This window comes from Zea mays, chromosome 3 (assembly GCF_902167145.1).
Source record: "Zea mays cultivar B73 chromosome 3, Zm-B73-REFERENCE-NAM-5.0, whole genome shotgun sequence".
NCBI lineage: Eukaryota > Viridiplantae > Streptophyta > Magnoliopsida > Poales > Poaceae > Zea > Zea mays.
Window position 1 is genome coordinate 192,362,220 of NC_050098.1, and position 12,031 is coordinate 192,374,250.

At 51.1% G+C, this 12,031-nt stretch overlaps 1 protein-coding gene across 1 annotated transcript; it reads right to left on the minus strand.

The window, feature by feature from the left end:
- Positions 1-5,938: 5,938 nt before the first annotated feature.
- On the minus strand, positions 5,939-9,087 carry LOC103651095 (calcium-dependent protein kinase 2). Its single transcript, XM_008676700.3, has 7 exons — positions 8,071-9,087; positions 7,821-7,973; positions 7,613-7,728; positions 7,367-7,534; positions 7,154-7,281; positions 6,903-7,002; positions 5,939-6,721 (listed from the first exon to the last, which is right to left on the minus strand). The coding sequence occupies exons 1-7, from the start codon at positions 8,873-8,875 to the stop codon at positions 6,629-6,631; spliced, it is 1,563 nt and encodes a 520-aa protein (XP_008674922.1). The 5' UTR covers positions 8,876-9,087; the 3' UTR covers positions 5,939-6,628.
- Between the last annotated feature and the right edge of the window lie 2,944 nt (positions 9,088-12,031).

Here is a 12,031-nt window from a genome sequence, read left to right on the forward strand (position 1 = left end):
CTTCTTTGGCGAAGCCGACCGTTGGCGCTTTGGAGCCGTTGGCGCACCGGACACTGTCCGGTGCCCCTTCTGACCGTTGGCTCTTGCCACGCGTCGCACGTGGATTATGCGGCCGACCGTTGGCCCGGCCGACTGTTGGCTCACCGGACAGTCTGGTGCATCACCGGACAGTCCGGTGATTTATAGCCGTACGCCGTTAATTGCTTCCCGAGAGCAGCCAGTTGATAGACGCCGGCCTGGCGCACCGGACACTGTCCGATGCACCACCGGACACTGTCCGGTGCGCCACCGGACAGTCCGGTGCACCCAGACCGAGCTGTCTATGGCTGAACAAAGTCATCTCTTTTCCAACTTGATTTCTCCTGTTTCCAGCACTTAGACACAATTCATTAGTCTCCAAAACAATGTACTAAGTCTAGAAACATACCTTTAATCTTGATTTGCACTTCTTGAGTCCTTGGCACAATTTAACACTTAGGCACTTGTGTTGGACACTTAATCACCAAAATACTTAGAAATGACCCAAGGGCACATTTCCTTTTCAATATTAGCTCGAGTCTGAAGGTGAATTTGAAGACACTGCTGAACAATTTCTCATTCTGCTGTCTCAAGAGGCTGACTCTCCAACGACAACATCAAAATCCTTCTAGCACCAAGGACGACTGTAGGGTGTTAAGCTCTTGATTTTGTTGGATTCTGGAAGTTCCCATTGATTCTTAAATTCCAAGCATGGTGCTTCTTTGTCTAGTCTCACTAATATGGTGACTCCATTGTCTGTTAAAGTGTCAATGGTAATGTGATACATTGTACCTCTGAACTGTCTGATGTTGAATGGTCCGCAGGAGCTTACCTTTCGTTCTACTTTCAAACTTCTGCCTCTGCCATATTATGATGCAATATTGGGCATGAATTGGTTCCAACAATTTAGCCCTATGTATGTGGACCGGAAACACACGTGGTTATATTCCTTATTTGGACACAGTTGTGGTGTTGCGAGGTTGTCAACCTTTGGTTCCTACTAGCACATGGTTGGAGTTGGTGGTCCGATAAGTGGTTGACACACTCCATCTTCTGGTTCAGTTATTCTCCTTTGATGAGTTGTCGATTCCTGAGCCAGTGTTGATGTTGCTCTGTGCTTATGAAGACTTGTTCCATGTTCCTACTTCCTTGCCACCCAGTCGCTTTTGTGTCCACTCTATTCCTCTTATCGAGGGGGCTCGACCTGTTAGCATTTGCCCATATCGGTTCTCTCTTTCTATGAAGAAAGAAGTTGAGTCTCAGGTTGTCAAGATGTTACAAATTTGTATTATCCAACACAGTTCTTGTTCCTTCTCTTCTCTAGTACTTTTGGTTAAGAAAAAAGACCACTCATTGTGTTTTTGTGTCGATTACATGCACTTAAATGCTATTATAGTTAAATCTAAATACCCTATGTCTGTCATAGATGAGTTGTTTGGTACTTCCTAGTTATCTATTTTGGACTTGAGAGCTGACTTTCATCAAATTTTGTTGAATGAAGGCGAAGAATACAAAACGACATTACAGATGCACTTGGGTCATTATGAGTTCAGGGTCATGGCTTTTGGTCTCATCGAGGCTCTTGGTACATTTCAACGGGGCTATGAATCAGACTTTGGCTCCTTTGTTCAGCTTGTCTTCTTTATGACATTTTGATTTACAGTAAGACCCTGGATGCTCATATCCACCATTTGCAACAAAGTCTTTTATCTTTTGGCACAAGACCAGTGGAAAGTCAAGCTATCTAAGTGCAGTTTTTCTTAGAACCAAGTTGCTTATTTGGGCCATGTCATCAGTCCTCGAGGTGTTGCCACAGACCCTGCTAAGGTTCAAGCTATTATTGATTGGCCATTACTTGTATGCCTAAAAGATCTGAGGAGCTTTTTGGGCCTCGTTGGGTATTACATAAATTTTATTTATCACTTTGGCATGTTTTGCCAACCATTGACAAGACAAGAATCGAGGAAGAAAACAAATACCTTTGATATGTCTTGAGCTAGATGTTGTGTAGTGAGTGGCCCCAGTTGGGCATGATGGCCAGTCAGTTCAAGAGGGGAATTGGCATATCAGGGTTAGGCTTTGCTGCTAAGGATGGTAGCGTCGCTCGCTTTGGGAAGGTTGGTGAGTGCAGTGGTTTGAAACCATCAGAAAAGCATACACCCACTCCCAATCTTATCAAAATCACCCCACCTAAGCCTAACACCCCTGCAAGAGATGGTGCGATTGAGGAGCCTATGAGAGCCCCTCCTCAGCCACCCAAAAGGGAAAGCCTCCTCCCACAAGCAAAATCCACCCAAGAGAGAGGTGAGGTTCTATTATAAGTATCGTAAGAGGGATGGACATTTGGCTGATTTTGCTTTAGGAGGAAGAGAGATTAGCGGTGGATTTCTGAGTCGAACATGAAGAACATGAACTGCCCTTCTCATGGTGTTCATGCTGAGCCTGTTCAGAGACGTCCTGCGAGACCTAGAGGTGCTTTGCGTCTTGCTGCTAGGCCTTAGGAGGAGAGACCACTCGTATGTTAGATTGACTGGGTCGGGTCGAGTCAGGTCATGAGTTATTTGGCACACCTCGGTCGCGTCGACAGTCTAACGTAGAGACATAAGAGACGGTGAAAGGATCAATTCAATCAAACAAAGAAACAAATGTATTGGAAAAAAGTACCTTTGAGAGAATAAAGAAACTAGACAGCCGTACTATTTACACCGACCAACTTACTAGTTTTTATGCTGAAACAACACCTTGACAGAGATGTTCTTTCACCTTGTCACTTTGACACGATTTCTCTCTCTCTCTCTCGGCTTGCATAGCTAGAGAAGCTACATGTTTGTAGAGAACAACTTGATTGTGTTGGCTGAATCTAATCCTTTTCCATGTATATATATGTGCTAATGTGTAGATGTCTAGTGCGTTACTTCTCTGTGTGTGTGTCAAACGTGCCCCTTTACTGAACACATATATTAGATCTAGATTTCTGCTATTCCCTCAAGTTACACATCTGAAGGTATGCATGTATATACACATCAAAAGATTTGTGCCACTTCATCCACATCATAGTCTTCATCCCCTACGGATGGTACCTGTACACCAAACTCAACAACATCCCATATACTTTTGTGGAGTGAGGTTAGATGAAATCGCATTAAATCACTCCACCTAGCATAATCTTCACCATCAAAAGTTGGTGGTTTGCCTAATGGGACGGAAAGTAAAGGTGTATGTTTCGTAATGCGAGGGTAGCGTAGGGGGATCTTACTAAACTTCTTGCGCTCATGGCGCTTAGAAGTTATGGAGGGCGCGTCGGAGCCGGAGGTAGATGGTGATGAGGTGTCGGTCTCGTAGTAGACAACCTTTCTCATCTTCTTTATCTTGTCGCCACTCCGATGCGACTTGTGGGAAGAAGTCTTCTTGTCCTTCTTCTTCTCCTTGTTGTGGGACTCTCCCGATAGTGCTTTCTCGTTGCTTGTAGTGGGCTTTTCGCCGGTCTCCATCTCCTTCTTGGCGTGATCTCCCGACATCACTTTGAGCGGTTAGGCTCTAATGAAGCACCGGACTCTGATACCAATTGAAAGTCGCCTAGAGGGGGGGTGAATAGGGCGAAACTGAAATTCTCAAAATAATCACAACTACAAGCCGAGTTAGCGTTAGAAATATAATTGAGTCCGCGAGAGAGGGTGCAAAACAAATCACAAGCAAATAAGAGGTGTGACACACGGATTTGTTTTACCGAGGTTCGGTTCTCGCAAACCTACTCCCCGTTGAGGTGGTCACAAAGACCGGGTCTCTTTCAACCCTTTCCCTCTCTCAAACGGTCCCTCGGACCGAGTGAGCTTTTCTTCTCAATCACTTGGAACACAAAGTTCCCACAAGGACCACCACAAGATTGGTGTCTCTTGCCTCAATTACAAGTGAGTTTGATCGCAATGAAGAATCAAAGAAAGAAGAAAGCAATCCAAGCACAAGAGCTCGAAAGAACACAAGCAAATCTCTCTCACTAACCACTAGGGCGTTGTGTGGAGTTTGGAGAGGATTTGATCACTTGGGTGTGTCTAGAATTGAATGCTAGAGCTCTTGTAAGTAGTTGAAGTGGGAAAACTTGGATGCAATGAATGTGGGTGGTTGGGGGTATTTATAGCCCCAACCACCAAACTAGCCGTTTGGTGGGTCTGTCTGTCGCATGGTGCACCGGACAGTCCGGTGCACACCGGACAGTGTCCGGTGCGCCAGTCACGTCACCAGGCCGTTGGAATCCGACCGTTGGAGCTCTGACTCCTGGGCCCGCCTGGATGTCCGGTGGCACACCGGACATGCACTGTAGAGTGTCCGGTGCGCCACTTCGTGTGTGCCTGACTTCTGCGCACCCTGGCGCGCATTTAATGCCTCTGCAGGTGACCGTTGGCGCGAAGTAGTCGTTGCTCCGCTGGCTCACCGGACAGTCCGGTGAATTATAGCGGAGCGAATTCCTGAGGTTGGCGAGTTCCTGAGACGCTTTTCCTTGGAGCACCGGACACTGTCCGGTGTGCACCGGACAGTCCGGTGAATTATAGCGGAGCGTCTCTGGATTTTCCCGAAGGTGAAGAGTTCAACGTGAAGTCCCCTGGTACACCGGACACTGTCCGGTGGCACACCGGACAGTCCGGTGCGCCAGACCAGGGCACACTTCGGTTATCCCTTTGCTCTTTTGTTGAACCCAATTCTTGGTCTTTTTATTGGCTAAGTGTGAACCTTTGGCACCTGTAAAAACTTATACACTAGAGCAAAACTAGTTAGTCCAGTTATTTGTGTTGGGCAATTCAACCACCAAAATTAATTAGGAAAATAGGTGTAAGCCTAATTTCCTTTCACTCATCGAGGCTCCTGGTACATTTCAACAGGGCTATGAATCAGACTTTGGCTCCTTTGTTCAGCTTGTCTTCTTTATGACATTTTGATTTACAGTAAGACCCTAGATGCTCATATCCACCATTTGCAACAAGTCTTTTATCTGTTGGCACAAGACCAGTGGAAAGTCAAGCTATCTAAGTGCAGTTTATCTTAGAACCAAGTTGCTTATTTGGGCCATGTAATCAGTCCTCAAGGCGTTGCCACAGACCCTGCTAAGGTTCAAGCTATTGCTGATTGGCCATTACTTGTATGCCTAAAAGATCTGAGGAGCTTTTTGGGCCTCGCTGGGTATTACATAAATTTTATCTATCACTTTAGCATGTTTTGCCAACCATTGGCAAGACAAGAATCGAGGAAGAAAACACATACCTTCAATCTGTGTTGAGCTAGGTGTCGTATAGTGAGCGGCCCCAGTTGGGCATGATGGCCAGTCAGTTCAAGAGGGGAATTGGCAGATCAGGGCTAGGCTTTGCTGCTAAGGATGGGAGCGTCGCTCGCTTTGGGAAGATGGTGAGTGCAGTGTTTAAAACCATCAGAAAAGCCTACACCCACTCCCAAACTTATCAAAATCACCCCACCTAAGCCTATCACCCCTGCGAGAGATGGTGCGATCGAGGAGCCTATAAAAGCCCCTCCTCAACCACCCAAAAGGAAAAGCCTCCTCCCACAAGCAAAATCAACCCAAGAGAGAGGTGAGGTTCCATTATAAGTGTTGTAAGATGGATGAGTATCTGGCTGATTTTTGCTTTAGGAGGAAGAGAGATGAGCGGTGGATTTCTGAGTCGAACATGAAAAACATGAATCGCCCTTCTCATAGTGTTCATACTCAGCCTGTTCAGAGACGTCATACGAGACCTAGAGGTGTTTTTACGCCTTGCTGCTAGGCCTCAGGAGGAGAGACCACTCGTATGTTAGATTGACCGGATCAGGTCGGGTCGGGTCATGAGTTATTTGGCACACCTCGGTCGCGTCGAAAGTCTAACATAGAGACACAAGAGACGGTGAAAGGATCAAATCAATCAAACAAAGAAACAAATGTATTGGAAAAAAGTACCTTTGAGAGAATAAAGAAACTAGACATTCGTATTATTTACACCGACCAACTTACTAGTTTTTATGCTAAAACAACACCTTGACAGAGATGTTCTTTCACCTTGTCACTTTGACACGATTTCTCTCTCTCTCTCGGCTTGCATAGCTAGAGAAGCTACATGTTTGTAGAGAACAGCTTGATTGTGTTGGCTGAATCTAATCCTTTTCCATGTATATATATGTGCTAATGTGCAGATGTCTAGTGAGTTACTTCTCTCTGTGTGTATCAAACGTGCCCCTTTACTGAACACATATTAGATCTAGATTTCTGCTATTCCCTCAAGTTACACATCTGAAGGTATGCATGTATATACACAGTCCATGGCCATTGCACGTCGAGAGGTCGTTGTCAATAACGTACGGTGCGAGCGCGTGCATCCTTTCATCATCCCATAGTTTACTTTACATTGTCAAAGGGTCCCTGGCTCCTCCAGTCCAGGCTCCACCCAGCTCACCGTGCATGCTTGGGGTCTGGCTGCCAGTGCCTTGCTCTCTCGGCCGTGGCAATGGCATCAGCCGCTCGACGCCGATCCATTACCATTAGATATATACACGAACCACCGCCTGTTTGGCCACTCATGCTCATGGGTCGGTCAGCAGCTAGCTCTCTCACTGCTCTGTTCCTACGTACAGGCTACAACACGACGTCGCGCCGCTTCTTGGGGTTCTGCTCGGCCGTCCCTTTCCTCATCATCGCCACGAACTCGCTGTAGTCGATCCTCCCGTCCTGCGCCACGTACCAACAACCGATCAGACGACAACGACGACGACGACCGAGCTCATCGTCATCAACAAAATCCATGTCACGACGCTACGTCGCGCACGATGCACGCATGGATCGATGCGCAGCAACATGGACAAGCGGAAATGGTTATATATGGACCACGGCATGCCTCCGATCGACTTACGTTGTCGGCGTCCACCTCCGAGATGATGTCCTTGATGTCCCTGCCGTCCAGGAGCCCCTTCTCCTTGAGCGCCTGCTCCAGCTCCTCCTTGGAAATGCACCTGACGATAAGCCACGAGATTAGCAGCTAGCTAAGACGTCGTTTTCCTTTCTTTTTGTGGCGCCGCGTGGCGATCGGCGGTGTGGCGTGGCGTTCCACTGCACACCGGCGACGGCGATGCATGGCATCGTCTGGTCGTTCATGTGGTTTACCCGCTGCCGTCCTTGTCGAAGTACTGGAACGCGGTGTACAGGTGCTCCTCCCTGTCCATCCTGTTCATGTGCATCGTCGCGGTGATGAACTCCTCGTAGTCGATCGTGCCGTTCCCGTCCGCGTCCGCCTGCGTTGATTTTTTGGGTTTTTTAAGGTGGAGCTTCAGCACCGAGCCGCGCGCGTGTGAAAAAAAAAACGAGAACGAAACTCACGGCCGCCATCAGCTGCTCCACTTCCGCCTCGCTGAGCTTGGTGCCCTGCTTGGCCAGCCCTCGCCGCAGCTCGTCCACGGTGATGGTGCCGCTGTTGTCGGCGTCCATGCTCTTGAACATCTCCTTCAGACCCCTGATCTCCTCCTCCGACAGGCACCCGGCGATGACCTTTGGATTCATTCAACCAACGATTCGGGTCTCAGAACGGTCGGTGGGAGGCCGGTCAGGCAGAGAGTACACACGTACCCTCAGCGCGGCTTTCTTGAACTGGTTCATCGCCTTGAACTGCTTCAGCCTGTTCATGACAGCGTTGTCCAGTGGCGTGTCAGGCGCTTCGCCATCTTCCTTGATCCAAGGATGGTCTGCAGGGCAGACAGGTGCCTCCGTTTCAGCTCGGCGATTCAGAACTCGAAGAAAAAGAGTAATAAGCTGCTGCTTCTTGACGACCACATACTGAGGACGTCGTAGGCAGAGATCCTCTTCTTGGGGTCAGAGGTGAGCATCTTCCTGACGAGGTCCTTCGCGCTCGGAGAAATGCGCGGCCACGGGTCGCTTGTGAAGTCCACCTGTCCCCTGAGGATGGAGTTGAAGATGCCGTGCTCGGATTCTGAAACGCGTTATCTTTCAGACATGCCTGGTGTTGTGGAGGTGGTGGGATCGGAAGCCTGCAAATAAACAGGTGCAGAAGCGGAGGATCGACTTGCCGGCCCAGAAGGGCGGAACTCCGCAGAGGAGGATGTAGACGATGACGCCGATGCTCCAGATGTCCGCCTCGGGGCCGTAGTTCCTCTTCAGCACCTCCGGAGCGATGTAGTAGGCGCTGCCGACGATGTCCTTGAACACCTCCCCCTGCTTGAAGAAGACGGACAGGCCGAAGTCGGTGGCCTTGAGCGGCGCGTTATCGTCCTTGCTGAGGAGGAGGAAGTTCTCGGGCTTGAGGTCGCGGTGGATGACGCCCATGGAGTGGCAGGTGTGCACGATCTCCACGATGGTGCGGAGCAGGGACGCGGCGGCGCGCTCCGTGTACTTGCCCTTGGCGATGATGCGGTCGAAGAGCTCCCCGCCGGCGCAGAGCTCCATGACGAGGTGCACCGACTGCTTGTCCTCGTAGGCGCCCTTGAGCTCCACGATGTTGGGCTGCCCGGCCAGGTGGTACATGATCTGCACCTCGCGCCGCACGTCCTCTACGTCTTCCTTGGTGGACAGCTTCCGCTTGGCGATGGTCTTGCACGCGAAGCGCTCCCCGGTGGCCTTGTGCGTGCACAGGCTGGTGACGCCGAACTGGCCACGTCCGAGCTCCTTGCCCACGGTGTAGATGCTGCGCACGTCCTCCATGGGCCGTCCCAGGACCGGGCCGATGGGCGCGGGCGGCTTGGTGGGCGTGGGGGCCGAGCTGACCGAGGCGCCGGCCTTGAGGGACGTGCCGCCGGAGTGGAGGCGGGAGGAAGGGTCGGCGGAGGCAGCCGGGGCGGGCTCCGCATCCCCGGAGCCCGGGCAGCAGTTGCCCATGGCGACGGGGCGGCGGAGGGGCAGCGGCGTCCGTCCCCCCGGAGAGGATGAGGGCGATGGGGGATGTGGAGCCGTAGGACGAGACGAAGGAAGCGACCTGAGAATTCTATAGCGCGGGTGCTTGGGTGGTGGCCATGACCGAGGGGAAGGGTGGGTGGGGAGGAAATGGCGGGAAGGAAACCGCCCGCCTCCTCCATCTTCCCGTTCGGGTTTGGTTTGGGCTGTCTTCTCTTCTCTTCTATTTATTACGGAGTTTCCAGTTTAGTCTTTTAGAAGGTCAAGTTTTCTGATAAAAAATATAGTTCACTACAAGCATGTAGGACGGACTTGAATTATCATTTGGATAAATACAATTTTAGATTGGATTTAGTTGATTCGGATATATTTGGATTTTTTATGATCGATTTCAATATCCAATATTATCCTCTTAATTTATATGAGTAGCATGTTCGCTTGTCTTTAATCCGAAGTGAATAGCCTCAGATTTTAATCGTGGAAAACCCACAAGTTCAGTTGGCCATCCTAATGTTCATGAAGTACTTATTACCATATTGAATTGCCTCTTATAAATTTTAGTTATATTTTTCTAAACTTTTAAGATATGAATACGATGTTTAATTCTAAGTCCCAACTTTTGAAGATGAGCGTTGAACACTGTTTATGGCACTCGGCACGGTCGAACGGTCCGACCCTAAAACTCGGATAGTCTGCACTTAAACGCGGACAGTCCATGATTAGATCAAATGAGGCGGATTAACTCATATCTCCATGTTTATCCCTCTAAACTTGTGGGAGCTGTTGGAGGACGTCTATGAATGGGGCCAGACCTCTCCCTATATATTTGAAGGGTACAACCGATTGAAACACCAACGATCGAACCAAATCAATATATCTTCTATTCCTTTACTTTTTGTCCTAGGAGTAGTGTCGGCGTTTCGAGACCGGGGGTCCCTGGGCCGACGAGTGAAATGTCGCCGCGTGCCCCAGCCCAGATGGGTCGGCGCGAGACGGAGCACGAAGGGGGGAACCAAAGGAGGGAGACAGGCAAAAAGGGGAAACCCGCGGCCTTCGTGTTGTCCTGCGCCCAGGTCGGGTGCGCTTGCAGTAGGGGGTTACAAGCGTCCGCGTGGGAGAGAGCGAGGGACTCTACGCGCCGTCCCGTCTTCCCGCGCGACCAACCCTCTGTAAGAGGGCCCTGGTCCTTCCTTTTATAGGCGTGAGGAGAGGATCCAGATGTACAATGGGGGGTGCAGCAGAGTGCTACGTGTGTAGCGGAGGAGAGCTAGCGCCCTAAGTACACGTCATCGTGGCGGCCGGAGAGGTTTTGGCACCCGGTTCGTGTGGTGTCGTGGCCGTCGGAGGAGCGCTGGAGCCTGGCGGAAGGACAGTTGTCGGAGATGTCGAGTCCTTGCTGACGTCCTCTTGCTTCCGTAAGGGGGTTGAGAGCCACCGTCGTCATAGAGCGTGCGGGGCGCCATCATTACTTGTCTGGCGGAGCGAGCCAGATGAGACGCCGGTCTTGTTCCTGGTAGCCTGAGTCAGCTTGGGGTAGGGTAATGATGGCGCCTCCTGTTGATGTGGTCGGTCCGCGCCCTAGGTTGGGCGATGTGGAGGCTCCTCCGAGGTCGAGGTCGAATCTGTCTTCCGTGGCCGAGGTCGAGTCCGAGCCCCTGGGTCGGGCGAGGCGGAGACCGTCGGCTAAGGCCAGGGCTGAGTCCGAGCCCTGGGGTCGGGCGAAGCGGAGTTCGTCGTCTTCCGGGGCTGAGCCCGAGTCCGAGCCCTGGGGTCGGGCGGAGCGGAGTTCGCCGTCTTCCGGGGCTGAGCCCGAGTCCGAGCCCTGGGTCGGGCGGAGCGGAGTTCACCGTCTTCCGGGGCTGCGCCCGAGTCCTAGCCCTGGGTCGGGCGGAGCGGAGTTCGCCGTCTTCCGGGGCTTAACCCGAGTCCGAGCCCTGGGTCGGGCGGAGCGGAGCTTCCTATGGTGCTTGTGGCCGGGCCTGACTGCCTGTCAGCCTCACTCTGTCAAGTGGCACCGCAGTCGGAGCGGCGCAGACGACGCTGTCTTTCTGTCAGGCCGGTCAGTGGAGCGGCGAAGTGACGGCGGTCACTTCGGCTCTGTTGATTGAAGGGCGCGCGTCAGGATAAAGGTGTCAGGCCACCTTTGCATTAAATGTTCCTGCGATTTGGTCGGTTGGCGTGGCGATTTGGTCTGGGTTGCTTCTTGGCGAAGACATAGCCTCGGGCGAGCCGGAAATATGTTCGCCGCTGGAGGGGGGCCTCGGGCGAGGCGGAGATCCTTCGGGGTCGGCTGCCCTTGTCCGAGGCTAGGCTCGGGCGAGGCGTGATCGAGTCCCTCGAATGGACCGATCCCTGACTTAATCGCACCCATCAGGCCTTTGCAGCTTTATGCTGATGAGGGTTACCAGCTGAGAATTAGGAGCCTTGAGGGTACCCCTAATTATGGTCCCCGACAGTAACGGTAAATAGTAACAGTAAATAGTGACGGTAAATAGTAACGGTAAATAGTGACGGTAAAATAGTGACGGTACATAGTGACGGTAAATAGTAACGGTAAATAGTGACGATGAACAAACGATGAATAGGAACTATGAACGAACGATGAACGATCGAATGATCGAACGAACGGACGATCGGAATTTCGGCAGCATAACGGCAGGAAAAAGATTATTTGGACGAACGAACGGACGAACGAACCATGAACGATCGGACGAACGATCAAACGATCGGACGAACGAACGATCGGAATTTCGGCAGCATAACGGCAGGAAAAAGATTATTTGGACGAACGAACGGACGAACGATCGAACGATCGGACGAACGGACGAACGAACCATGAACGATCGGACGAACGATCGAACAACTAAGAACAGGGGGACGAACGATCGAAGAACGACCGAACGATCCTTGTGCTAGTGTGTGCTTGTGTGGAACATGGAGTGGGTGTGGGGGGAGAGAGTTGCCATGAAATGGCTTGGGGTGGGATGAGAGGAGGCCCTTACCCCTCTATTTATAGCTATGGTGGGGGGATTAGGGGGAGGGATGAGAGGATTAGTGGGAGGATGAGAGGATTAGTGGGAGATTAGCATGAATTTGTCTTATATGAGTGTAATTAGCTTGTAGAGCTCACCGTATGACCGG